This window comes from Lepidochelys kempii, chromosome 17, assembly GCF_965140265.1.
Source record: "Lepidochelys kempii isolate rLepKem1 chromosome 17, rLepKem1.hap2, whole genome shotgun sequence".
In the NCBI taxonomy this organism is placed as follows: Eukaryota; Metazoa; Chordata; order Testudines; family Cheloniidae; genus Lepidochelys; species Lepidochelys kempii.
The window spans coordinates 2368340-2395888 of NC_133272.1; the positions used below are offsets into that span (position 1 = coordinate 2368340).

The 27549-nt window shown below is 68.6% G+C and overlaps 1 protein-coding gene across 4 annotated transcripts; it reads right to left on the reverse strand.

Annotated features, from left to right (window-relative positions):
* Positions 1-130: 130 nt before the first annotated feature.
* On the reverse strand, positions 131-27490 carry GIT1 (GIT ArfGAP 1). Of its 4 annotated transcripts, XM_073315176.1 has the most exons (22): positions 27352-27490; positions 17657-17790; positions 16874-16986; positions 16698-16803; positions 15956-16042; positions 14820-14950; positions 14473-14567; positions 14087-14129; positions 13178-13204; positions 11984-12032; positions 11670-11742; positions 8495-8592; positions 7979-8090; positions 7613-7740; positions 5627-5779; positions 4574-4801; positions 3860-3913; positions 3249-3335; positions 2867-2943; positions 1808-1990; positions 1331-1394; positions 131-1192 (listed from the first exon to the last, which is right to left on the reverse strand). In XM_073315176.1, the coding sequence occupies exons 1-22, from the start codon at positions 27401-27403 to the stop codon at positions 980-982; spliced, it is 2307 nt and encodes a 768-aa protein (XP_073171277.1). In that variant the 5' UTR covers positions 27404-27490; the 3' UTR covers positions 131-979. The 4 variants fall into 4 exon arrangements, with proteins under 4 accessions (XP_073171277.1, XP_073171278.1, XP_073171279.1 ...); XM_073315177.1 differs by lacking the exon at positions 13178-13204; XM_073315178.1 differs by lacking the exon at positions 3860-3913.
* Positions 27491-27549: the final 59 nt, after the last annotated feature.

Sequence of the window (27549 nt, forward strand, 5' to 3'; positions counted from 1 at the left end):
GTTTTAAGGGAGTTGTTGGGTCTGGCTGCTCCTGACGGGCGGAGGGGCTGCACGAGCAGCAGTTCTGGAGAGCGGCTGCCGGGGCTCCGCTTGCCCTGGGGGGAGCCGGCAGACAGGGGGGAGCCAGGGCCACAGTCACATCTTTATTGGATCCAAATGTACAGTACACACCTGGCCGTACAGGCTCCAGCCAGCCTGGACTCTCCTCCGCCCCTTCCCCAGGCACCCAGCTCCTGTAGGGGATAGGAGGCAACCATGCCCGCCTCGGGTGCCCGCTCCCATGGCACTGGGACTTTGGCTGTAGAGAGAAATCCTGGGGCAGTGGGGGAGGGCCCAGGGGGCATGAGGCGAGGGGCCTGCCCCGGAGCAGCCGTGCAGGGGGCGAGGTGGTGGCTAGCAGGCTGGGGGGCTGAGGCTCGCACGCGCAGGAGAACATGCCGGGCGCCAGCCATGGCAGGCTCCGGTTCCAGTGTAATGCTGCAGGCAGTGCCCTCCATGGAACGGGGCTGAGGGCACTAGGGGTGCGGCTCCTCTGCCCAGCACAAACAGCTACACACACTGTACAGGGGAGGTCGGGGAGAGGCTCCCGGGCAGCACCCTGCTGCCCAGTTAGTGGTTCCTTGGCTGGTGGCGGGTTGGGCCGGGAGAACGGAACGAGGGGCTATGTACAGGGGCACACGCAGCCCAGGCTGGGGACAGAACCACTGACCGTCTGGGAGTGGCCACAGGGCGGCGCTGCTGCGTGGGGGACGGGCTGGGGCAGGGGCATAGCCGGAGCCGCACTCTGCCCCACGCGGGGACACTGGCAGCATGGGGGGAGGGGGCACAGCCGGAGCCGCGCTCTGCCCCACGCTGGCAGCACGGGGGGCCAGGAATGGCACGTGCTCAGGTCCCGTGGGCAGACTAAGGACACTTGCGCTGGCTGGTCCCCGGCCCCACGTCCTAGCCAGGGGAGCCGCCCGCCGGGGGGGGCCAGACCTCACAGCTTCTTCTCGCGGGTGGTGATGGTGACCAGCTGCTTGGCGGCCTTGGCGATGTCGTAGGCGCACTGGATGACCTGCTGCGTCAGGAGCTGGTAGTCCACGGGCGCGCCAGGCTCCGGCGGGATGGTCTTGCGGCACTCACTCTGCAGCCGGTAGGCGCTGGCATTGAGCAGCCGCAGGGAGCCGCGCACCGTCTCCAGGGCTGGCTTCTGCAGCAAGGCAGAGACAGGCCTTTGGGCTCCACTGCCAGGCAGGGGTGCTGGGGGATGGGATGGGGGCGCAACCCAAGCCACACGGCCGCACCTGGGCACAGAACAGGCGTGGCCGGGCAATCAGGCCCCTCTTACCTTGGGGAAGAGCGAGGCCATCTCGGTGACGGCGGAGTGGATCTTCTCGGAGCAGGGTACGAAGCTGGGGAGAAGGCAGAGCCGTTAGGCCTGGCTCAGCCATGGCACTGCACGGTCCCCACCCCCAGTGGGGCGCCAGGTGGCTCCAACTTCCGCACCCAACCCCCAGCCAACACCAAGAGGAGGAAATGCCCGTGGCAGCAGCTGGGAGCTGGAGCAGCCTGCCCCAACCCCCGGGCACAGCACCTCCCCCCAGCAATGCAGCCACTTCTGGGGGATGGGCAGCCTGAGAGAAACTGAGGCAGAGCCCTTAGACCAACCAGAACTGCAGGGGGTCATGGGCTGGCAGGATCCAGCCCCCAGTCTCTCCCCCACCATGAGGAACTTGGGAACCTGGCCATGAAAGGGGGGCCCAGCTCTCTAGTGCCTATGGCTCTGAACACCCCCAGCCCCAGTTCAGCCCCTGCCTGGCCCTACCTGTCATGCTTGAACTCCTGGGCAGCCCGCAGCAGCTCCTGGATGTTCTTGGTGACCTGCTCGGTCTTCAGGATCACGTCCTCGGTGCTGGGCAGCCCGGGGTCCAGCTCCCCGTCCAGGGCCTCCAGCTCATGGTGGAACTCGTCGTCCTTCCCCAGGTCCAGGAACCGCTTCCCATCCATGCTGCAGGGACGGAGCTGGGTCAGGGGCAGCAGGCCACGAACCAGGGCCATGGGAGGCGTTCACTTGCCAGGAGACCTGCCCCAGGCTGCTCCAGGGCCCTTGCGTCGGGGGCTGGGCACCAACACTGGCTGGGATTCCCAGCGCTCTGCCCGCCAGCATGGGCACTGGGCCTGGAGAGCAGCCAAGTGCACCACGGCCCCGCCCCTCCCCACCAGGCCCTGCCCCTGCCCAGAGCAGCAGCTCCCTGGCCCCACCCCTCCCACCAGGCCCCGCCCCTGCCCAGAGCAGCAGCTCCCTGGCCCCACCCCTCCCACCAGGCCCCGCCCCTGCCCAGAGCAGCAGCTCCCTGGCCCCGCCCCTCCCACCAGGCCCCGCCCCTGCTCAGAGCAGCAGCTCCCTGGCCCCGCCCCTCCCACCAGGCCCCGCCCCTGCTCAGAGCAGCAGCTCCCTGGCCCCGCCCCTCCCACCAGGCCCCGCCCCTGCTCAGAGCAGCAGCTCCCTGGCCCCGCCCCTCCCCACCAGGCCCCGCCCCTGCCCAGAGCAGCAGCTCCCTGGCCCCGCCCCTCCCCACCAGGCCCCGCCCCTGCCCAGAGCAGCAGCTCCCTGGCCCTGCCCCTCCCCACCAGGCTCCGCCCCTGCCCAGAGCAGCAGCTCCCTGGCCCCGCCCCTCCCCACCAGGCCCCGCCCCTGCCCAGAGCAGCAGCTCCCTGGCCCCGCCCCTCCCCACCAGGCCCCGCCCCTGCCCAGAGCAGCAGCTCCCTGGCCCCGCCCCTCCCCACCAGGCCCCGCCCCTGCCCAGAGCAGCAGCTCCCTGGCCCCGCCCCTCCCCACCAAGCCACGCCCCTCCCTGGCCCCCCGCCCGGCCATGCCCCTGACCTGAGCAGCGCCTCGCCAGCCTGCGTGTTGTCATAGTCGCTGTCAGTCCCACTGCCGTGCCGGTCTAGCTTGCTGGTCTAGAGGGGAGAAGGGGCAGCGTCAGGTGCAGGCTCCACCCTCGGCTCCCCACGGGGTCCATGACACCCCTTCCCCCCATTGGTAGGCTCCTGGACCCTCCCCCGCGAGGCTGGGGAACCCCGCAATGGAAGCCTCGTCATGGGGCTCCCTGTACAGAGCCCTCCCCTGCCCCAGGCATAGGGCTGGGATCTGCCCCAGTGTTGGGCACAGGGACAATGCGCCCACCCAGCATTGAGGGCTTAACCCCCACTCCAGTCTGCCCCAGGGCCGGTCCCTCCCCCTCGGTTCAGAGTGAGTACATCACCATGTGGCGGGCGCCGTCCTGCGTGCCGGAGAGCAGCGGGGAGGAGGGGGGGAAGGGCACCGAGGAGGCAGACACCCCCTTCCGGATCTGCAAGAGGACAGGGCGAGTTGGGGCGAGTGGGTACGAAAGGTGCCAGCCCCCCAGAATCACAATTCCAGCCGCTCCCACGGACAGACACCCATTGGCGCGCACGCGGCACGGCTGACTCCCAGTCGATGACGAGTTCCCCCCACTCCACAGCGTCCGTCCCAACCGGCTGCACCAAGGCTCCAGCTGGCAGCAGCCCCTCGGGCCCCGCCCCACTGTGGGGGCCCAAGCTAACCCCCACCCAGTGCGTGACTGGGCTGCCCACGCACACCGTGGCAAGAGGGCACCCCCAGGCCGGGCAGCAGGGCTCGAAGCTAAACAGGGGCTTCCCTGGGGGGAGACACGTGTCGGCACGGCATGCAGACTGCAATGCACGCTTCTCCAGGGCCAGTGCCGGGGCCGGGGGGGGCGCTCGCTTCTCCTGCCACAGGCACAGGGGGCCGTGTGTCGCACGAATAGCAGGGGGAGCACGACCCCCACAGGAAGCCAGTCCCAGGGTCCCTCCAGCCCCCCCGCCCCCTTACCCGGTACACGCTGGCCGGGATGTGCGTGGAGTACACAGCTTCATCCTCCACCTCCTGGTGACACAGCAAACGTTACCCCCAGGCTGGCGCCCAGCGACCCCCCCAAAGCCCAGGCTGCTGGGCGCTGCCTCACAACAGTGCCCTGCCCCACCACCAGCGGGGCTGCACCAGCCCCCGTGCCCCAGAGTGGTGAGTCGGTCCCACGGGCGCAGAGTCCCCGCAGTCAGCGCCATGCCCAGCACCCCGTCTGGCAGGCAGGCAGAGCACCGAGGTTCAGCCCCCACGTGCCCAGCCTGTCCCCCTCAGATGCCGCCGTGGGGAGTCCAGCTGCCTTGTGGCCACTGACAAGCAGCATCAGCACTCGCTGTGCGGCCCAGCACGGCACAGGCCCCGTTCACACAGAGCTGGGATGAGGACCCAGGAGTCCGGGGGCTGGTCCCTCTGGGCCATGCTGCTGTCCAGAGGGCCCTGATCTCGCAGCTGGGGACCCAGGGGAACCCCTGTTTGGCCCTGCATGCTGGCTGGCTCCCCCCAGCACCCGGTGGCAGAGACCTGGAGCGGGAGCCTGAGCCACGGAGCAGGGCGGGGGGCTCCGGGCCCCAGGCAGCAGTGCGCAGAGCTGCAATGCCACCCAGGTGAGGAAAGGGGTGCCCGGGGGTGCTGCAGCAAGGGGACACCCTGGGACAGGCGTGGCCCTGACCCCCCAGGACTCACGCTGGAGTGGAAGGGCTGCAGGCGGCCGACCAGCTCGTCCATGGGCTGTCCGAAGGGCTTGAGAACAGAGCCCGGCTCGTACATGGAGAAGGCCTGTCGGTCGCGCCGGTGAGCTGCTGCCGTGGCCACGCCATGCCCATGCTCCGAGCGCTCACTGGGGGCCGGCACTGCATGCCCGGGGCCCGGCTGCTGCCGCATCTGGGAGTTCTCCGCCTGCAGCTTGTGGATCTGGAGGGTTGGAGCAGCGCATGGTGGAGACGCCGGCACCGTGCCCAGACAAAGGCCCCCCGCCCCAGGACCCCACAGACACCCCCCGGCACCGCAGTCATGCCCCTTCCTGCCCCTGGCACCGGGCCCACAGACATGCCCCCTGCCCCTCCCCCACACACCCCTGGCCCCTGCACCAGGCCCACAGACATGCCCCTCCTGCCTCACTCCCAGCCCCACAGACGCCCTCTCATGGCCCTGGGCCCACAGACTTGCACTCTCCTCCCCTGCCAGCACCAGATCAACAGACACCCCCTCCTTCCCAGCCCAAAGACATGCACCCCCAGCACTGGGCCCAGACACACCCACTCTCCCTGGCTCACATAAATCCCCTTTCCCCCCCAGGACATGCCCCCTCCTGCCCCAGCACTGGCCCCACAGACACGCTCCCTTAGCGGGATTGACCCCAACTGGGGGTGTCAGGCCGGGGCCACCTTGGCACCTAAGTCCCCTGTAAGCTGCGTGGCCCCCACCTAGCCCAGCCCCCCACCTGCCATGGCTGGGGCACCCCTCCCCCCAGCCCCAACTCTGCCGTGGCCCAGACCTGCCGAGGCCGGGGTGACCCGGCCTGGCCCCAAGTGTGACAGGCACAGCCCAGCCCTGGCACTGCAGCACGGAGAGCGCGCCGGGGGGAGTCCTCTCTCCTCGCCGGAGCCCCCTCCTGCCCCCCAAACCGGAGCCCTCACCCCCGCACCCACTCCGAACCCCTCGGCCCCACCCCCGCCACAGACCAAAATTCACTCCGCACACGGGCGGGAAGCCGGCGGGACAGTGCCCAGAACGAACCTCACGCTGCAGCCGGCGCAGCTCGTCGCTCAGGCTGCTGTTCACCTTCATCAGCTGCTGCACCTTGGCCTCAGAGGCTGCCAGCGCCTTCTTCACCTCCAGGTACTCCTGCAGCGTGAGGGGCCCGTCCGACAGGTCCGAGGAGTCCATGCTCTGCGGGGAGAGCGGCTGAGCAGGGGGCCCGCGCCGGCCACCGCCCCCGGCCGCAGCGCCCGGCACGCCCCGGCCTGGCCCCAGCCACTCTGCCCCTCAGCCCTGGTGCCCAGTCCTGGCACCACACTGGCACCGGAGGCCACCTGCCAAATGGGGCCTGTCCAGGAGCAGGGCCATGGCACAGCAGGCACCCACCAGCTCCTCTCCCCAGGACCCGAGCTGCAGTGGCTTTGCCCGCCCCACGGGTATCCTGAGGGCAGCAGGGAGCAGGGTCCCCAGTGCCATCCCTGGCTCCAGGCATCCCGTGCCCGCCCACAGCCCCCTCCAGAGCTCACCACCCAGTGGCCCAGGTCCAGGCAGGAGCCAGGAAGAGAAGAGGCCAGGAACCTGGGCCCAGCCTGACCCGACTCCAGCAGCTGCCCCAGCTCGGACCCACCAGGACACCTAGAGATGACCCAGCTTCCTTTCCCGAGCGGCGGGAAGGAGCCCCTGGGGAGACTGATTCACGGTGTTGATACACTAGCTGGGGCTGCTCGGGGGGGGTCGGAGTGGGTGGGGACCCCAGAGCTGGGGTAGCAGGGGGCTGCGGGGGAGTGGGACATTGCACTCCACAGGATTCTATGAAAATATGCTAATGAGTGTTAATATGATGTAACTGGAATATGCTTCATGCAAAAGGTGTCTTGTAAGGAATCATTACAAAGCTTATAATCTACTGAGTGTGGTTATCATATTTGTATGAATGTATCATTCTTGTATCTGAAACTAGAAATATGAAATTTAACTCTGAGGTCCTATTGTAATTATGCAAAGTGTGGGCCATTCATGGTGGTTTGCAATCTTGAGGGCTCCCATCAACCAGGACAATTGACTATGGATGGCTTTGTTTGCTTGCAGGCCTTCCTGTAAGCCAGGCTGGGAAGAATGAAGGCTTGGGGGGTCGCACAGGACATGTGACCATGTCACCTGGTACTGAAATCCATCTTAAACCTGGTGCTTTTCCATTTAGGAGGGGTGGGGACCCAGAGAGTCAAAAGATTCCCGCCTTGTGCCAAAGCTATTTTAGGGGTGGAACAGAACAAAGGGGGCTGCAGTCATGAGAAATCCCCTAGCTACCACCTGAGATGAAACAAGGACTGTACCAGGGGGAAGGATTGGACCCAGACTAGAAAGGACTCTAGTCTGTGAAAGAAGATTATTGGAACATCTCTGAGGGTGAGATTTCATCTGTATTCAGTTTCCTACTGTATTAGGCTTAGACTTGTGTGGTTTTGTTTTATTTTGCTTGGTAATTTACTTTGTTCTGTCTGTTATTACTTGGAACCACTTAAATCCTATTTTTTATACTTAATAAAATCACTTTTTACTTACTAATTAACCCAGAGCAAGTAATTAATACCTGGGTGAGCAAACAGCTGTGCAGATCTCTCTCTCAGTGTTCTAGAGGGCGAACAATTTATGAGTTTACCCTGGATAAGCTTTATACAGAGTAAAACTGATTTATTTGGGGTTTGGACCCCATTGGGAACTGGGTGTCTGGGTGCTGGAGACAGGATCACTTCTTAAGCAGTTTTCAGGTAACGTGCAGCTTTTGGGGGACGTGGTTCAGACCTGGGCTGTGTTTGCAGCAGGCTGGCGTGTCTGGCTCAACAAGACAGGGTACTGCAGTCCCAAGGTGCCAGGGAAAATGGGCTCGGGGTAGTCTCACCACATCAGGTGACAGTACCAAGGGGGTCTCTGCGACCCAACCCGTCACAGGGAGCCCAGAGCTGGGCTCGCAGGGGGCTGCGGGGCGGATGGTAGGGGTGCCCGGGGGGCAGCGCGGGGGCTCACCCGGGCACGGTTGTTGCGGGCAGCGCTGCGCAGCGGCTCCTGGTCCGTGTCCTCGTCAGAGGCAACACTGTCGTAGTCGTGCTGGTCGTCTGGGTCACTCTGGCTCCGCACCGGGTAGTCGACGGCGTCTGTGGGAAGACGAGGGTCTCGGTGTCTCAGCACCCACAATGCACTGGGGCAGGGAGCCACAGCCAGCCAATGCCAGCCCAGTGCTGGGGCACCACAGTCATGCTGCCCCCCAGCCGGGTTGCCATGGCGAGGAGAAAGCCTCTGCCCAGTCCGCCTCTCCCCCCCGGGCAGCTGGGACGCCACCATCCTCCCTGGCCTCCCCCTCCCCCGTGGGGCTCTCCCCCCTCGCCCACTCACCTGTGGGGCTCACCAGGCTCTTGCCCTGCTGCCGTCGCTTGGCCTCGCTGAGGATGTCGATGATGAGGGTGGCAAACTCCCTGGCATTGAACCGGGCAAGCTTCTGCCGCCCCTGGCGGAGGAAAGAGTGGGTGAGACAGGCTGCAGCACCTCTGGGGCCCGCCGCTCTGTTGCCCTGGCCAGATGCCCTGCACCGAGCACCCAGGGCAGCCTCAAGCAGGGCTGGTCAGGCTGATCCGGGGGCAAGACAGCAAGCACACCCGCACTGCCTGAAGGGGCTGTGGGTCGGGAGTGAGGGGCACTGCAGAGCTGTGAAAGGGGGAGCCCAGGGCAGGCAGAGGGGGGCACTGCAGAGCTGGGATCATGCAAAGGGGACCCTCTGAGCCCCTTGGCCCAAGGCCTGGGCCCCCAGACCCAGGGGCACAGGGGAGGTGCCAGGCCCTAGGAGTTGGGGTTGGTGTGACCCTTATCCCGGTCAGGGGCAGGGAGCGCCAGCCAGAGCGGGGAGCGGCATACCTGGTTGCGCGTGGCGGAGTACTCGGGGTTGACGGGCAGGAAGGGCACAGCACTGCGCTCTGTCACCAGCGTGCTGTGATTCTGCGTCGTGAGCCAGACTGCAGGGAGCAGACGGGCAGCGGTTACCGGGCACCTCGATGCCCCTGCCCCCACCCACACTCACCCGGGACGCAGGCCCAGCCCCACGGGAGCTTGACACACTGGACCGCAGCACTGGGGGGAAACAGACCCAGAGAAGGCCCGGACCAGCCCAGGCAGCGAGCCAGGGATAGAGCAGGGTTTGAACCCAGGAGTCCTGGTGACCTCGCTATCTCTCCCGGCACTCCCAGTCCCTCCAGAGAGCCCCGCAGCCAGCCCCAGAGCTGGCCCATCCAGGCTGCTGTCGCGCACCCCCCTGGGGTGGGCTCAGGCACCCCCCACCCCCTCCTGCCAACTAGGAGCACCCATGCAGCTGGGGGCATCCCCAGAACGGCAGGAGCCCCCAGCACAGGGAAGGGGAAGCCCCACTGCTGAGTCAGGCAAATGCAAGGCCCCAGTGCCAGGGGCATCTGGAGCCTGGGCCAACTCGCCCAGAGATGGGCTCCCCCCTCTCTGCCTGCAGGGGGCTGGACCCCTCCAAAGAAGCCACTGAGAGCTGGGCTGGGACTCGCCGCACGGCCGGGAAGGAGCCCCAGAGTACAGGCTGCTGGCTCAGCCCCCAGCCACGGCCCAGAGAGGGCAGCGCACGCCCCGCAGCCACTCGCGGAGCAAAGGGAGGAGCGGGTACTCCCGGTAGCTTGGGCACGGCTCCAGTCTGGCACGAGCCATGCAGCGATGTGGCAGCACCATCGGGACAATGCCAAACCCCGAGCGTGAGCTCTGGCCGGCTGCTCCAAGCACGGCCCCATGGCCGCCCAGCCAGGCTGGGGGCTCACTGCACCCCTCTCCCGGACACGCCGCGGCACAGCTCTGCTCAGAGCCCAGCGCCTGTCCACCACGGGTGCCTGTGGGCACAGCTGTGCTGTTGGGAAGCTGGGGGTGGGGGGGGAGCGCGGCCCAGCCAACAGCCCTGCCCCATGGCAGTCGGCCCTGAGCATAGAGCAGCAGTCAGGGCTCTTCCGCTGAGCGGTGCCAGCAGCCTCCATCCGGGCAATCGCCTGCAGGGCACCCTGTGCAACCCCCCCCCTCTGCCCCGAGGGAGACAGGCTCCCGGGGACCATGCGGGGCAAGGGCAGGAGCTCCGCCCTGGAGAGACCAGCCAGCCGCCAGCCCGAACCCAGAAATGCTCCCAGCCTCCCCCCACCTCCTCACCCCGCCAGACACCCGCCCACCCCAGCGGCTGCTCCCAGCCCCCGGCCAGGGCCCTGCCGGCTGGGGCCTCCCGGGGGAAGGATCAGCAGGGGTGCAGCCAGCCACTCCCCGCGCGGGACCCCCCCAGACCCACCTCGAGTGCTGCCCAACGGCTGCCCGGCCCCCGCGGCCCTGCGCAGCCCACGGCCTGTTGAAGGAACTCCAGCAAGGAGCCCCCCTGTCCAGCCCAGCCGGCAGGCGGGCGTCAGCGGCTGCCAAGGAATGAGGAGGGCGGGCCCAGCTCCCGGCTGCGGGGCGGAGGGAGCCAGCTGCTCTGTGTCTGAGCCACATCCCCAGCCAGGCCCCAGCAGCGCCCGCCTCCCCCGCGCCCGGGAAGGGCCAGCCCCACCGCTGCGCAGCAGCGACCCTGGCTGGCTTGTGGCACCCTGCGCCGGGTGCTGGCACCATGGCCTGCCCTATCCAGCTCCGGGCCCTCCAGCGCCCGACCCTGTCACAGCACCCCGGCCAGCTCCCGATCCCCACCGCCGGCTGCTCCCACAGCGGAGCTGTCGGCCAGGAGCAGCGCTGGGCTCCCCCACGCAAGCCGGCGGGCACTGGGGGCTGCACGGGGCAGGGATCCCTGTGGACACTTGGTCCTGACGGAGGCATTTTGTACCAGCCTTGCCCTCTCCGGTCACTGGCGCCCAGCCCAGCACCTCTGCCCCCGCCAGCGCACACCAGGCCGGGGAGGGGCGGATGGTCTCTGGGGCCCGCTGGCACCACCTGGGCAGACCGCTCTGTGACGGGGCCCCGCACTGTGACCCCCAGGCTTGGGGCAGCAGCATCTGTAGCTACATCACAGCTGTAGCCCCGCAAAGCGCCCCCAGCCGAGTGACCCTGGAAGCCGGGGGCAGCACCAGGCCCGGCTGGGCACGTCTTGGGGCTGCGCTGGCAGCGTTCCAGGCCAGACTTAGCCGGGCGAAGCCCCGGGCACTGGGATCCTGCTACCCAGACCCCGAGGGATCCCCGCCTGCGCCTGGCAGAGCCGCCGCCCCCTTGGGAGCCCAACGGCCAGGCAGAGCCGAGGAATCTGCCAGCCGGCCATGCTGTGCCAGGGAGGCGGCCGGGGGAGTGTCTTCTGGTGAATCGAGCCTGGGGTCTGTTCCCAGCTCCGCTATGGGGGCACCTGGGGATAGACCCATCCCGATGGACACCTCTGCTCTCCTCTGCCCTGCCAAGCTCCGAGTCCAGCACGCGAGAGCGCTGGGGGGCAGCTTTCTCCCCAAGTGCCCAGGGCTGCGCCACGCACAGTAACACGCCCGCCCCCGGGAGATCCCAGAGCCGCACGCCCCCTGCACCAGCCAGCCAGGGACAGCAAGGCCCTGCCCTTGGGACAGGAACGACAGGGCTGGGGCTGACAGCCAGACCCGAGCTGGGCTGGGCGTGGGGGGGTGATGAGGAGTCTGGGCACTCCCTGACACTGGCTTCCATAGGGAGTGGGCACCTCAGCACCCATAGGAGCAGCCCCACACACGGCACCCCAGGGCCCAGGCTACAGCATGGGGGGGGCTCCTAGCTGGGAACAGAGCCTGGGCCAAACCCATCCCTGGCTCCCCAAAGCCCCAACCCCCCAAAACGCAGCGCCAGCATCATTCCACCCCCCTTCCCCAGCATTGCCCCACCCCCGGCCTGGCATCGCCTGCCCCCCCAATGCACCGGCATCACCCCCCTCCCCTGGCATCACCCATTTGCTCCCACCCCAGCATCGCCCACCTTCCCTGATGCGCCACCATCGTTCACCCTCTGCCCCCACACTGGCTTCACCCCCGCCCTGGCATTGCCCATCCCCCAATGCACCGGCATCACCCCCCGCCCTGGCATCACCCGCCACCCCCCCCCCACGCACCAGCGTCGTTCTCCCTGCGGTCCACCTCGTCATACACGTCCATGGCCAGCTCCTCGAAGAGGCGGTTGCTGAGCTGGAAGCAGAGATGGGCGGGTCACGGGAGGTGGGGGCAATATGGGGGGGTGGAGTCGGAGCAGCCCCTCGGCTCGGCAAGCTCCAGCCCCCTCGGCAGCAGGGCCCCATGGGGGGTGGGGGGTTCCCAGGGGTTGGGATCAGCCCTGTCCCAGGGCAGCTGGTCTGCGAGAGGTGGCTGCTGCAGGCCAGGCCAGGCCAGGCCTGCCCCCCAGCCGGGCCCAGCCCCCAGCCCCACTTACCGCCTGTAACTTCTTCTTCGCCACTTTCGCCAGCTCAGACAGGTCCAGGCTGCACATGGCCGGGGCGGGGGGAGACAAAGCAAGAGGGGTCACTGCTGGGCCGTGCCCCCTGCCAGCCGACGCCCCACAAACCCTCAGGCAATGGGGTGAGCCGCATGGCCATAGATGGCATTCAGCTCACCTAGCCACGACATACCGACCAGGCACCGTGGTGAATGGCTAGTCCTGGGGCACAGGCAGGGCGATGTGGATCAGGAAAGGAATAGCAGGGGGCTGTGGGTCAGAAGTGAGGGGCACCGGCCGGGCTGTGCGTGGGTGGGGGATCCCAGGGTTGGGAGAGCAGGGGGCTGCAGGTCGGGAGAGAGGGTCACCGGCAGGGCTGTGGGTAGGTGGGAGGGTCCCAGGACTGGGCTAGCAGGGGGCTGTGGGTTGGGAGTGAGGGGGACCAGCAGGGCTGTGGGTAGGTGTGGGGGGGATCCCAGGACTGGGCTAGCAGGGGGCTGCAGGTCGGGAGAGAGGGTCACCGGCAGGGCTGTGGGTAGGTGGGAGGGTCCCAGGACTGGGCTAGCAGGGGGCTGCAGGTCGGGAGTGAGGGACACCGGCAGGGCTGTGGGTAGGTGTGGGGGGGATCCCAGGACTGGGCTAGCAGGGGGCTGTGGGTTGGGAGTGAGGGGGACCAGCAGGGCTGTGGGTAGGTGTGGGGGGGTGTCCCAGGACTGGGCTAGCAGGGGGCTGTGGGTTGGGAGTGAGGGGGACCAGCAGGGCTGTGGGTAGGTGTGGGGGGGTGTCCCAGGACTGGGCTAGCAGGGGGCTGTGGGTTGGGAGTGAGGGACACCGGCAGGGCTGTGGGTAGGTGTGGGGGGGATCCCAGGACTGGGCTAGCAGGGGGCTGTGGGTTGGGAGTGAGGGGGACCAGCAGGGCTGTGGGTAGGTGTGGGGGGGTGTCCCAGGACTGGGCTAGCAGGGGGCTGTGGGTTGGGAGTGAGGGGGACCGGCAGGGCTGTGGGTGGGTGGGGAGCCCACACCATGCCCCCTGCTCTCCCCCTCTATCAATCCCTTCCTGCCACTATACAGACTGAACCAGCTGGGGGCACGTTAAGGCCAGACCCAGCGGCAGGGGCCGCCCAGCCGGGTCCCAGCGGCGTGGGGCGCGTCGCACCCGGACACTAGAGACAAGAGCGGAGGGGACAATACCTCTGCGCCGTGCCCTTGGGGCGCGCCCTGCACTCCGGAGAAGGCAGCGGAGGGGAGAACAGGATAAAGGAGGGCATTAAACGCAGTCAGAGCAGGAGTGGCATGCCACGCCCACAGCCACGCCCACAACAGGCATGGTCGCGCCCACATAGGCCACACCCACAACTGTCATAGCCACACCCACACCCGCCATGCCTGCCCTGCCCCACAGCCCCCAGGCAGCGCTCTCACAGGCAGACACAGGGGCATACAGCCACCAGTCTGCCCCACGGGCAGCGCCCATGCCAGGGACCACTCAAGAGACACACACAGGGGAGCAGAGTGGCAGGCTTGGCACTGGCCACGGGAACCAGAAAAGGGGGCACTGGGTACGGGGGGCCCGCAGGGGCCCCCTTCTCCTCCAGCGCTCCCTACAGGCGAGTCCAGCGCCTACCCCAGCTGCAGCCCTGCCAGGAGGCCCCGCGAGGAGGCTCCAGGCCCCAGTCCCTGCCACAGTCCAGCACTTGCCAGCCCCTAGGCGCTGAGGGGAGGGGGGGGGCATGATGCTGCTGCGTCTCCTGTGCACAGGGGCTGGGTCGTTCCGGCAGCATGGGGGTGTTGGCAATGCCCCTTGGCAGGACCCCAGTGGGGCCAAGGCCTGGGGCACCGTGGAGACCGAGTGTCCCCGTGCCAGGGCAGGGCACTCAGGGGCAGGGGAGCCAGGTCCCAGACTGTCGACCCGACCCAGCATGCACCAAAGGTGCGCGCTAGCAGAGGAGGGGAGACCCACGCTGCTGCCCCCTCCCCACCCCGTGCGGCTGAGTTGATCAGTGGGAGCAAGGTGCAATTCTGGCAGTGCCCACAGGGTGGCGGCATTTCCACCCTCACAGGTGGGGGAGTCTCCCAGCAGCGGGGCGGGCGGGCGCTCACCTGTCTGCCATCTGCGGGATGATGTAATGCCCATTCTTGTGGTCTGGAAAAACAACGGGACCGACGGTTAGCTGGGCGCTGCTGGCCCAGAGGCAGAGCCCCCCACTCCCAGCTCCAGCAAGAGCCCCCCATGGGCCCCATGCCAGCCCCACACGCAGCACCCGCCTACCCCACTGCTCACTGTGCCCCAGCGACACCCGACACCCCCCCCCCCGGCTCGCATCCCTCCCCTTCCTCCCGCTGCTCAGATCCTTCCCTGGGGCGTGGCCCCCTCCCCCCCAGCTCAACCCCCCCCCCCCCCGCCAGCTCCCTGCCCTCCCCGGGGCATGGCCCCCTCCCCCCCAGCTCTCTGCCCGCCCAGGTCTCCCCCTGGCCCCTGCACTCACCCGGCTTGCGGCCGCACAGGTAGAAAGCAAGCCGGTCCGTCAGCTCGTACTGACACTCCACCAGCCGGTCCGCGAGCTCGTGCTGGGCTGCCTGCCTGCAGGGGGAGGGCAGAAGTCAGACCAGGAGCAGGGCAGCCAAGCGTCTGCAGGTCACCCGCTGCGGGCACTGGCTCAGCTGCTTTGCGTTTGGTGTAAGGCTGTGGCCAGCAGAGGCTCCAGGCTCCAGCAACCCACGCGGACGCCCCTGCACTGCCCTTGGGCTGCTGTAATCACTGGACAGGGTCCGTGCGAAACCTCTCCAGGGCAGCCAGCCAGGGTCCCACGGCCAGGCAGCCTCTGGCACTCACCGGGCGTAGTCGATGGGGGTCCTGCCGTTCACATCGGGTGCCCCAGGGTCGGCACCGTACACCACCAGCAGCTCAGCCTGCAGGATCTGTCCAGCCTTGGCAGCAACGTGCAGTGGGGTGGTGCCCTTCTCCTAGGGCAGGGCAAGGGAGAGTCAGACAAGGGCAACTGGCACATCGCACCAAACCACAAGAAGGGCACCAGGACCGGGCTAGCAGGGGGCTGCGGGTCAGGAGTGAGGGGCACCGGGGCTGGGAATAGCAGGGGGCTGCAGGTTGGGAGTGAGCTGTCCCAGGGTGCCTGGCTCTGAGGGCCCCCTCACTGGCCGCTCTCTTTCTAGGGAGCCTCCCCCAGGCCCCACATGGTCACGGGTCTCTGTCCCTCCCGGAGCAGCCATAGCGCTGGGCACTAGCGGGCAGTGCAGCACCGGACTAGAGATTGGCCTGGCCTGGGGCTGGCATCGGGCCTGAGACGAGGTGCCCCTTGCTGCAACAGTGAACCGGGAACCCCAGCACCATGCCAAGCTTCTGCCCCCCTGGCGCCCAGGCCTGCCCTAGCCACCTGGTGGAGGGGTCTCAAACACTCGGCCCGCAGGATTATTTCCTGCAGCCCGCCAAGCTCCCCACCCCATGCTCCCCCTCCCCACAGCATGCCATGTCCCCACTCCTCTGCTTACCTCCAGGCGCTTCCTGCAGCCAAACAGCTGTTCGGCGGCACTTAGCACATCCCAGGAGGGAGTGGGGAGGAGCGGGGAGCCCTGCGCTCAGGGAAGGAGGTGAAGAAGAGGCGGGGCCGGGGCAGGGATTTGAGGAAGGAGTTGGAATATGAGCAGAGAGGGGGCGGAGTTGGGGTGGGGACTTTGGGGAAGGGGTTGGAATGGGGACGGGGAAGGAGTGGGAAGAGGCAGGGCAGGGGCTGGGCGGGTCAGCGGTGCAGCCCTCGGGCCGACGTACTAGTCCTCACGTGGCCCTCGTGGTGATTCGAGTTTGAGATCCCTTAGTGCCAGCACAGGAACGGAGACCTGGCATCACCACAACCCCCCGGCCAGACCTCTGCTGCCCTCCTGAGCCACCCCGGCCCAGAGCCCGCGCCCCTTCCCCTCCCCGCTGCAGGGCAGAGGCACCCGGCCAGGCCTCACCGGGTGGAAGAAGCTGGGCTGGGCGCCCAGTGAGAGCAGGCGCAGGCAGGTCTCCAGGTTCCCCGTCCGCACACTCGAGTGCAGTTGCTAGAGGAGACACAGCGGAGCGTCAGCTGCCCTCCCATCCCACCGGCCTTCTGGGAACCTGCCGGACCGCCCCGGGGCATGGCACCCACCCCCGCCTGGCCCCAGAGAGGAGCCCTGGGAGGGGCTGGGGTAGGGGAGGGTCTCAGGGCCTGGAACAGCACCTGCCTCGCTTGGAGGGGCAGGGCCGGGCAGCGAATGGCACTTGGGATCCAGGCCCGCTGGTTGCTCCATGCCGAGCCGGGGTGAGGAGAAAACCTGGCACCCCCCAGCCCGCTGACGGGCTGCCCCAGCCCAGGGCCCAGCAGGGCTTGGCTCTGTTCACAGCAGCAGCTGCCCTCGGATGGTCTCAGTGAGGGAAACCCACATGCACAAGGGGGCAGCCCCAGGCACCCTCATAACACTGCATGACTCCAACCTGGGCCCACTGGTGCCCAATGCATGAGTCTCCAGTGCCAGTCCCACCCCAGCGCCCACTGGAGGGCACCGAGGACCCCTGCCCCCAACAGCGCCCAGCACGGCGGGCTAGAGGGGTGGACATTTTCCCACCACAGCTGGGCATTCCCCTTTGGGATCCAGCCCCGGTGCTCAGCACTACCCCACTAGGGCACCGCACCCCCAGGCCCCCCGGTGCCACGCCTGCTGCTCGGGCCCCTACCTTGCTGAGGTCCTTGGCCGTGACGCCGTCGTCATCACGGCAGGGCAGCTTGTGCACGAAGGCCAGCATCTGGTACTTGGCCCGGATGAACTCGGACTTGGTGGGGCTGGGGAGAGAGGGGACAGGGTGAGACCGCGCCGGGCTAGCCCCTCCCCGCCCCCCGGGGGGACACTTACTGCACTTTGTCCTGAGGATTGGCCTTGCGACGCCCGCTCTGCACCTGTGCCGGGTCCAGCAGCGAGTGCTCCCAGATGGAGTTGGCTCCGTTGCTGGCCAGAGTGTGCAGCATCTGGGGAGAGACGCACCGGCTCAGCGCCGCTTCCACCACGCACCCCCTGGCCCTCGGAGCTGCTGCCGGAGAGCCAGGGCTGGGCTGGCAGGGGCCGCGGGGCGGGCGCGAGGGGCGCCAGGGCTGGGCTGGCAGGGGCCGCGGGGCGGGCGCGAGGGGCGCCAGGGCTGGGCTGGCAGGGGCCGCGGGGCGGGCGCGAGGGGCGCCAGGGCTGGGCTGGCAGGGGCCGCGGGGCGGGCGCGAGGGGCGCCAGGGCTGGGCTGGCAGGGGCCGTGGGGCGGGCGTGAGGGGCGCCAGGGCTGGGCTGGCAGGGGCCGCGGGGCGGGAGTGAGGGGCGCTAGGGCTGGGCTGGCAGGGCGGGTTACACAATAAAAATAACTTGAACCAAACCCCAGCAGCGGGAAGGTGGGGGAGGGGCGTTCAGGCCAGCAAGCCGTGGGCACGAACCCACTGGCGAGGCAGGGCCGGCAGTCCGGGAGGGGACCAGTCGCGGCTGCTGGAACGCGGAATAATCCCAGCACCAGCCCCACCAACCTGCCGCTCCCAGGGACGCTGCATCAGGCAGCGCACCCACGGGCAGTGCCAGGCAGGGGGAGCCGCACAGACCCCCAGCGCCCCTCCCCCCGCCCATGGGGCTCGGGGTGCCCCCCCGGGCGCTGCCCGCACCCACCTGCAGCAGCGGGGAGGGCCAGGGGCTGTGGCGCAGGTGCTTGACGATGGAGATGTGCCGGCCCAGGCTGCGGTGGATGCTGCAGCATTCGTCGCAGATCAGCACGCCGCGGTTAATGGAGGCCCAGCCAGGGTCTGCAGGGGCAGGAGATGGGTCAGACGCCCCTCCTGCAGGCCTGGCACACGCCAGTACCACGGCCCCCACCGGGGACACCTGCCAAGGGCTCGGTGGCTGGCCCAGCCTGGCAGGAGGGGACCTTCCTCATGAGCGCTTGGGCCCTCGCCCCAAAGGTGAGGAGACCCAGGGTGGGCACCGGGTAAATGCCAGCCGGGCACTCGGCCACAAAGGCCTAGAGCACTCCAGACAAGCTGGTGAGTAAGGGATAAATGCCCTGGCTCTGAGAGGGGGGTGGGTTAGAGCGGGGGGCCTGGGAGCCAGGACTCCTGGGTTCTATCCCAGCTCTGGGGGGGAGCGGGGTCTGGTGGTTAGAGCAGAGGGACTGGGAGCCAGGACTCCTGGGTTCTACCCAGCTCTCACACTGACTCAGTGTGTGACCGGGGACAAGTCCCATCTCAATGTGAGGTTTAATTAGGGTTTGTGAAGCACCGAGGGACTCACAGCAGGCTCCAGATCCCCAGGGTGGGTGGCCAGCAGCCAGAGCAGAGCCCCGACCCCCGGAGCTGGAGCAGGCCCAGGGGGCAGCTGCTTGGGGCGTGTCACTCTGGGGTGGCACAAGTGCAGCGAATGGGTGGGGGGCCCCCAGGGGGCTCCAGCGGACAGAGTGTGGGAGAAGCTGGAGCATATGCCAGCGGGGGAGCACCAATGCCCCTCCCCCAGGTGCAGAGCGCAGACAGCCCCAGGCACTGTCCCCCCCCTCAACCCCCGTGCTGCTCTGCTATTCGCCTCCAGGGGCGCCTACCCCTCCCACCCTGCTGTCTGGGGGTGTCAGTCACCCGTCCCTGCCCAGAGCTTCCCAGGGCCCATCTGGCTGCTCCCCGCCATCGGCTGCCATGGGGACGGTTGCTAAGGTTTCCCTAGCTACAGCTAAGGGGCTCAGGCGTAGCTAGGGAAACCCTAAGGTTTCCCCTAGCAACCTGGCTCCAGGCCTGGGGCGGCCTGGGAGCAGGGACTGTTCATCCTGCCCAGGGCCCGCTCCCATGCCCAGCCGGGGGGCAGGGCAGGCACGGTGCCAGGCAGGGAGCAGCGTGGCTCTGCAGGGGCGTCAGGCCCGGGAAGGGGGGCACTGGCTTGGGTTCTGCAGGCCCGGGGGACGAGCCCTGCGCACCCACCAGTGGGCACAGCGGGCACCCACCCATGGCCAAGCCGAGCAGAAGGTGCCAGCCCCAGGGCAGCACTCGGCTGGGGCTCCCCACTGGCTCAGACAGGCCTCGGGTTTTCCACCATCACTTCCAGGAGCCTCCCTGGAAGGCCGACCCTGCCGGGGCCCCGGGGCTTGGGGGGGGTGCGGTGGAGGGCAGAGAGCAGCCCCCGCTGCCCAACCCCAGTGCACAGCCAGGCTCCCCGAGCTGCATGGCCACAGGAATTATATACTCACCAGCCATCCCCGGGGGCACGGAGGGGCTGAGTGCGCATTCAGGGACGTCCACGCAGCCCGCCAGCCACCAAGCAGGAGCAGCCCAGTGCCTCCTGGGCACAGCTGGCACCGCCTGGGACAGGCCCCCCATGCCCACTGTGGCCCATCCCCTCAAACCAGCCACTTGGCTACTGGTGCCTAGTCACAGGCCAGGGCTCAGAGCCGCTCCGGTCGAGCACCTGCCCGGGTTAAATCCAGGGGGCTGCTGCAGTCGCAGCCCCCCAGGAGCTATGTGCTCTCAGCCCCCCCCCCCCAGCTGCCTGCTTCCCCCTCCCTGCCCCGCCAGGGGGCTCAGGGCAGAGACACAACTGGCTGCAAGGTCGTGGCGGGCACAGGGATTGCTGGGAGCCCCTGCCCCGTACTCAGGGCCCGTATTCTCCATGGACACAATGGGGTGACCCCCCACTCGGCGCACACGGTACCCCCCGGGGCAGACGAGTGACTCACTGAACTCATGCCCCTCACAGCAGACAGGGGGGAGCGCTCCCAGTCGGGCCTGCACCCCAATCCCAGAGCAGCTCTGCCAGCTCAGAGCGCAGCCGGCTTCACGCCCTCCCCCACCCGGCAGCCTCCCACACACAGAGCTATTCCCGGCTCCTCGCCCACGTGTCGCTCCCTCAGGGCCGCGCCAGGTGCCAGGGGGCCCCCAGGCAGCATCAGCATCACAGAGCGGTGTGGGGAGCCCTGGGTGCGGGACGCAGCGCACTGGGGGAGCTCTCAGCAGCTGGAGAGAGGGGATGGCTCCCAGCCCTGTGCTCGGACCCCGGTACCTGCTTTTTGTGGGCAAAGAAACCCGCCTCGCCCCTGCCCCCAGGGAATACACGGGGAGGAACGGGCCAGCAGCCCGGCCCCTGCCCTCTCCCCGGGCCCCTGGGATCAGCTCCGCCCCACAGAGCTCTGCCCGGGCGTGCCGATGGCCAGCAGCAGTAGTATTCCCGTGTGCCTGGCGCACATGGCACCAGGCTCCCAGCTGTGCCCGACCACCCCCCAGCAGGCCAGCCCCGAGGCCCAGGCTCAGCGCACCTCGGCTGGACAGCCGGGGTAACCCAGTGCCTGGGAGCCAAGCGCCCACCGCTCCGCCAGCTGCCAGGGGAGGCCAGCGGGCGGGGGCCACGGAGCAGACAGCCCGCCCCAGGGTGCTGTACCACTGCCCCTTCCCAGGGGAACAGCCCCATTGCCCCCTCCTGCCCCTGCCCCACCCCAGAGCCTTCCCGTGCCACGCTCGCCCCATGGCCCGCATGGGAACACCAGCCCCTCCCCCAGCCCAGCCGGAACGGAGCACTCGGCCCGAGAACAAAAGGCCACTTGAGATGCCGTGCACTGCGGCTCAGAGCCCACTCCCCTGCCCCCACTCGGAGGGGCACACGGCCCGCGCCACGGGGAGCCCAGCCTGGCTGCAGGGAGCACCCGCCCCAGCTCTCTCATACGCGCCAGGGCCGGGCATCAGCTCCGGCAGGCACCCCCCAGGGCAGGGCAGGGCACGAGCAGGGTGGCCCAGCATGGGCACCGAGCATGCAGCTGCTCCCCCAGGGTCCACGGTGCTGTACACTGCCCCACTGAGCCAGGCCTAGGGTGGGGGGGCACGGAATCCACCCTCCCAGCCCCACAGACGGGCCCTCTTCGACCACTAAGGGGCACGCAAAGGCTCTGCCGGTGCCCCTAAGTCCCGACCCCCAGCCCAGCTCTGCCGGTGCCCCTCACTCCCAACCCGCAGCCCCTGCTAGCCCAGCCCCAGGCTCCCCACCCCGGCCAGCCCTGTCGGTGCCCCTCACTCCCGACCCACAGCCCCTGCTAGCCCAGCCCCAGGCTCCCCACCCCGGCCAGCCCTGCCGGTGCCCCTCACTCCCGACCCGCAGCCCCTGCTAGCCCAGCCCCAGGCTCCCCACCCCGCCCAGCCCTGCCGGTGCCCCTCACTCCCGACCTTTCTTTGGTGTTTATAGGGGGCCTGCCCCATGGTGGGGGCTTTCGGGCACTGTGGGAGGAGGAGACATTTACTCTGCCCCCAGGCAGTTCTGTGCTGGCGGCCGTATGCCAGGCCGGCCCAGCTGTGCCCGGCACGGCCCCTGGAAGCCTCCCGGCTCTGCCGCCCGGCCTTGATTCCTGCAGCCTGCGTCAGCGCCGCCCCCACCCCCGCCAGCCCGCTGCAGCCCCACGTCCAGCGGGGAGCAGAGCAGGTTCCCGGGGGCGTCCCCTGAGCCTCCTGGGAAGGGGGGTGGCAGCCAAGGGGAGTCCCTGGCTAGGGTGGCACCGGGGGCTGCACCCATGGGGGCTCTCCCTAGGACACAGGGCAGGTCACACGGGGACTGTGGGGGGGGGGGGCAGCCACCTCCCTCGGAGCCAGGCCAGGGGTCGCAACAGCTGCGGCAAGGTCCCTGGGAGAACGAGAGCCAGGGCCAGGCCCCGCCTGCCACGGCATGTGCGTGTGCCCTGAACACCGCCAGGGGCCTCCCCCACATGCTGTCCTGTGCGGGAACCTCCCCCAGCTCTGCCCCTGCCCCCAGAGCCCTGCCCCACGGCCCCTCTATCCCGGCCCTGCCCTACAGTCCCTCCATCCCAGCCCCGCCCCACAGCCCCTCTATCCCAGCCCTGTCCCCCCCAGCCCCACCCTACAGCCCCTCTATCCCAGCCCTGCCCCTCAGCCCTGCCCCCGGAGCCCTGCCCCACGGCCCCTCTATCCCAACCCTGCCCCCCCAGCCCCGCCCCACGGCCCCTCTATCACAGCCCTGTGGCCCCCAGTCCCACCCTACAGCCCCTCTATCTCAGCCCTGCCCCCCCCAGCCCTGTCTCACGGCCCCTCTATCCTTGGCCTGCCTCTGCCCCCAGCCCTGCCCCTCAATCCCACCCCACAGCCCAGCCCCCACAGTTCTGACAGTGCCCCAAAATCCCACCCACTACCCCCTCCCACACACACCCAGCTGCTCCGGTCTGCAGGACAGCACCGGTGGAGCCCCCATCTCTGTCCCTTCCCGTGAGGCCCAGTCTGGCCGCCCTCCCCAGGCTCTGGGAGCTGGAGAGACATGTTATGCAAATGCTGCTTGCAAAGTTCAAACCAGCCATTTGCAAAGCAAAGGGGGGTGGTCTGAGCTCAGCCTCTGCCAGGCTGGGGGGCAGAGCAAGAGGAGGTCAAGGTTTCCCGCAGCCCCAGCACCCTGCACAGGCAGCCAGCCAGGGACTGAGTTGGAGGCAGGAGCTGCCTTAGGCCACACACAGGCTGGGGGGGAGGAGGCCGCGCCCAGGGCTCCCCCACGGCCGGAGAAGCGCAGGTGACGGTGCCCTGCCTGGAACTCTGCTCAGCGGGCGGGTGGCTCCGGCCCCCAGCCAGGCCTGCATCTGCCCCGCGCTGCTGCACAGGAGAGAGTCACAAGCCAAGGGCACAGTGTCCTCGCGAGAGCCAGAGCAAGGGGGAGGCTGCCCTCCCATGGCCCCCCCAAGCCCCGAGCGCAGCCCTTGGGGTCCTGACAGAGCTCTCCGGAGCAGCCCACGGACCCCAGCACATCCAGACAGCCAGGGGCTGCCCCAGTCCAACACGGGGGCCTAGGGGAAAGACCCCAGCCCAGCTCCCGCGCTGCCATCACCCCCCATCCAGCCACACTGCCCACACTGCCCCCCACCTGCCCTTGGCCCCGTCGGCACCTTGCCCAGCAGAAGGCAGCTCCACGCCCCACAACCCAACCCAGCCCAGAACCATGGTGCACCTGCGGCTAGCACGGGCTGGGCACAGGGGAAGCTGCAGCCCCAGCTCAGAGCCCCTTGCTGGGCTCAAATCCCAGCGAGTTGGGCCAGTCAGATACAAGCCACAGGGGCCGTCCGCAGGCTCCCGGCACAGCCGCGGGCCCACACACCGCCGGGCAGGCCCACCAGCCACTGGGGAAGCCGCTTGCTTGGGCACTGGGCCAGAGCCCCCGTGCTCTGCCCCACCCAGCCCAGCCCGGCCATCTGGCCAGGAGCCAGTGCTGGAACCAGGCCCCAATCCTGGCAGAGAGGGAGCTTTGAGAAGGGACTGGCAGGGGTGGCCGTGACAGGCCTGACTAGCCCAGGACAAAGCCTTCGCGGAAGCCCAGCCGGATCCCAGAGCCCGGCCGGCGCTGGGCTGGGGGAAGAGGTTTGATCTGGTCATGGGAAGGAGCTAAATTCTTCAGGAAGGAACCTGAGGAGGGAGCAGTGCCAGCCCCCCCCCCCCCCCCCGCTCTGCAATGCACCCAGGCCCACTGGCTTGCGGGAGCGCCCACGGGAGGCTGGCGCCTCCCAAGTGTTTGGGGGAGGCAGGAGCCCACGAGCCAGGCTTCCCCTGGGCACAGGCTGAGCCCCACACCCCCCTTCCCGGTGCACCAGCCAGCATGCCACCCATCCCCCCCGTCGGCAGGGCTCCCCGAACGGGCTGGTCGCAGGGAAAGGGGAGCCCCCTGGGACACGATAACACAGGTGCACACCCAAGGTGGCACAGCCCTGACAGGCAAAGCCAGGAGCCCTTCGCCCTGAGAGAGGGGGATGGGCCCCCGGGGAAGGGCCAGGAGCCCTGCTGCTCCGGGCGGGTGCCAGACAAAGCCCTGGGATAGTGCAGGGGACATTCCTGCCCCGTCAGTCCCCGCCCCAGGCCAGGTGCTCTGCCAGGCTGGGAACCCCTGCGCTGGGGCCACTCCGGTCTCTGCCCCCGGAGAGCCATCTGCCCTGCTGCCAAGGGGGTTCAATGCTCATGAGCGCGGGGGCCAGAGGAGCCCACCCGAGTGAGGCAGCTTGGGGTCGCCACTGGCAGAGGGTCCTAGCGATCAGCCTCCGATATGCCTGCGGCTGGGGAGGCTCAAGCCAGGAGGTTGCAGGGCTCAGGCTGCGTGGTCTGGCCAACGTGGGAGATGGCCACATGGCCGGCTCACCAGTGGGAGAGAGGGGCAGCCCCGCCCAGCCAGACTTACACCAACTCAGCGGGGAGGGACGGCCCACAGAGGTAGCCAGGCCTGGGGCCCCCCAGCCTCACAGCCCTGCAAAGACGCTGTGGGGCAGGCACTGATCATGCAGGGAACCCCCCTGCCAAGCCACACTGGATAACAGGCCGGAACGGGGGCATAGTGGACACTGCAGGACTCCTGGGTTCCACCTGTGGCTCTGCATGGGCTGCCGCCTCTGCCGAATGGGGACGGGGCCTGGCCTGCCGGGGGTGACAGGACACCCAGCCCTCCACGGGGCCTGCAGCCGAATGCCAGGGGGTGGGGGGCAATAGCCCAGGCTCTCAGCAGCGCCTCCCCCCAGCCCTGGCACCGGGGCCCAGGGCCGAGTTCCCCTGTTGTCCCTGCAGAGGAAGCTTGGCTGTTGCGGATGGAGCAGGCCCCCCCCATGCTTCCTTCCTGGCTGCACTGGAGAGGAGCCTGGCCCATGGACCGGCCCCAGCTGCGCTGCTGACTCGCCATGCCCGGAGCACCCAGGCGGCATCCCCCAGCCCTGCCCCCAGCCTCTGCCCTGCTCACCGGGGTGGGGGGCAGAGCTGCTGGGCGAGCGGCATGGGGGGGGGTCCCAGAGCTACCTGGAAGGGGTACGGAGGCCCCCGTCAGTATCAGGCAACGGCCAGAGGACACAGGCCTCTCCTGGCTGTCTGCAGAGGAGGAGTAAGAGGGATGAGGCAAATGCCCTGCGCAGCCAGCGTGTCACGCCCCCCCCCCCCCCCCGCAGGACAAGCGTGGGCACCTCACAGGCATGCAGATGGCACAGGAACAAGGGGCCTTGGCAGCAAGACCAGCTGCATCTGTGTCTCTGGGCTCGCGGCCGCCACCGTGAACAGAGCGCGCCGCCATCGGGGGACTGAGGCCAGAAGCCCCCGGCCCGGCATGGCCAATCCCACACCTCGCCTGGGATCTCCACTCGGGCTGCCCAGGCCACAGAGCAGCAGGGACCCCCAGGGGCCAGCATGCAGCTCCCTCTGGCTGCAGTAGGATCCCAGAGATCACCTCTGCCACCCTGCAGGGGAGACGATGCTGGTCCCATGGTCACCACCCTGAGCCACTGGAAACATGGCCTGGCCGTAGCTGGAGCTCCCTGCCCCAGCCTGCTCACGGTGCTACCCAGCACCAGGACAGCCAGGCAGGCCCTGGGCACCACCTCCTCCTGTCCGGCATGTCCATGACAGTGTAGCCGGAAGAGGAGGTCCCAGCAGGGGGTGTCCTCTTCCCACCTCACCACATCTGGCAGTCGGCAGCGCTGGGCACCTGCTCAGGAGCCCCCAGAGCCCCCCACTCGTGCACACCACAGGCCCATCCTAGCCAAGCACGTGCTGCACATAGCACAGAGGAGACAGGGTAGGGCCCCCGCACCCCACATCCCACCTCTGCTGGGGGTACCCAGGCACCAGCAAGCTCATGCTCAGGAGTAAGGTTGGGCCGGGGGTTCAAGTCCTGCTCCCCCAGGGAGTTGCCATGTGCGTTCCCAGCTGTACGATGGGGTACAAGCCCTGCTTGCCAGGGGGCAGGAGAGATCGCAGGGGACTGTGTAAGTACCAGAGACAGCAAGGGCCGCAGTATCCCACTGAACTGCAGGGGCCAGCGGGAACACTCAGCACCCCGGGGTGCCCAGAGGGACCCTGCACCTACAGAGGGCAGGGCCTCTGTTGGTGCTTACTGGCCTTTTCCAGCTGCCTCGTGGGAGGGGAACTGCCTCTGGGAATGGGAGGGGGCAACAGACACGCTGTGCTCTAAGTGGGCTGGGAACGCACATGCCACTGTGCCTGGGCGCCAAGCACTCGCACAGCTCCTGCCCACCCCGAGGCCAGGCTCACAATGGGCGCACACACCCACCTCCCGCCGGGGACGCGCCGGGCCCCCCTGTCTGCAGGAAGCAGCCCCGCCGGATTTTATAACTCATTTCCTCACGTGGATACGGATTGAAGGAACTGTTTCCCAGTTCCACAGCGAGGAATCCCTGCTGCGCTCGGCCCTGGCGTGAGACACTGGGGCACGACTCCAGGGCCACCCCGTGGTGCTCTGTACCACCAAGCACTGCGGCACGCATCTCCACCCCTTCCCACCCCACACACGCCCTGGCACACATGAGGCACCATGCTAACGGGAGATCTTCCTTCCCATCCATGCCAGGCCTGAGCTGGCTAGCTGGTGCTCTCGCAGGGCCTAGGACCCTCCTGTAGCGAAGGGAAGGACCCCCAAGTCTCCATTGCCATAGGGGACTATGCTTCCAGCTATGCCCCATTGGCAAGGCAGACCTTCTGGCCTGGGGCCTGCGCCGCCATGGCTGGGAGGCAGCGTCGCAGGAGGGGAGGTACCGCTAGCAGCTCCGACCTGGTCTCTCATGGCACGCCGCGCTCCGGCCCAACGCCTGGCAGTGCGATGAACGGACAAACGGACACGCTCATTCGGCACGAGGCCTTCGGATACCACAGTCCTTCCGATGACCTCACTGCTGTTCGACTGTCGGGCCCCACAGCAGAGAAATGCACCTTCTCTCCCAGGCCGGGGCCAGCGCGAGGAGCCAGTGTCGGCCTGATTCTGCCCCGCCACGCTCCCCCGACCCAAATCCACGCCGGGGAATCCTGCCTGGGAGACTCCTCGGGGCTGGGGGGCACCGTTCGGTTTGGAAAACACGAACAGGGATCCGAGTCCTGCCCCAGGGAGCCCCTGGGGGTGGAACCCACCAGCCAGCCCAGCTGCTGGCCCACCCTGCAGACGGCACACGGGCAGCAGAGCCCCATCCCGGGGTGGGGCTGCCAGAGGGGCAGGTGCGATGGTGCCCGGGCTCTGCTAGGGCTCCCACCCTGGCCACCCCCTGCAGCCCAGGGTCAGGGGAGCGAGTGCCCAGGACAGCACTGGCAGGGGCATTCACCGGGAGCCCCCTCCCCAGAGACCCCAGCTGCTCTGCACCCGAGCCGAGCCAAGGGGGGGCTCCAGGCACCCCCTTGCCCCGCCCCCCGAGAGCCCTGCACCAGTGGGGAGCGGCTTGCGGGGGGGTCTGACACCCTCTGCCCCTAGCGCACAAGCTCCCGGCCCCCCCCCAGCCAGACCGAGCGGGGCCCCCAGCGGGGCCTGCCCCCCGGCTCTGCCCAGCCCCCCGGCGGCGGACGAGCCCGTGCGCGCAGGCCGGGCCGGGGGAGGCCCGGAGCCCTCACCTGGGGCGCTGCAGTCCGCGCACACCTCGGTCCGCGGCGCCTTCCGGGACATCCTCAGCGGCGAGGCGGGCAGGGCCTTCTGGGCCAGCGTGGGGCCGGGCCGGGCTCTCCGGGGTCCCGCCGCTCCCACGGCGCAGCTCCTGCAGGAAGCGGCGCAAGCCCGGCCCCTGCGCAGGGAGGGGTTCGGCGCAGGCTCCC

What these genes read in the sequence shown, in the direction of transcription:
- GIT1 (XM_073315176.1), bottom strand. Translation starts at nt 27,403, where the DNA reads ATGTCCCGGAAGGCGCCGCGGACCGAGGTGTGCGCGGACTGCAGCGCC. An exon ending in CGCGGACTGCAGCGCCCCAG is followed by an intron (nt 17,791 to 27,351) that starts GTGAGGGCTCCG and finishes CTGCCCCTGCAG; the next exon opens with ACCCTGGCTGGGCCTCCATT. An exon ending in CAGGAGTTCAAGCATGACAG is followed by an intron (nt 1,395 to 1,807) that starts GTAGGGCCAGGC and finishes CCTTCTCCCCAG; the next exon opens with CTTCGTACCCTGCTCCGAGA.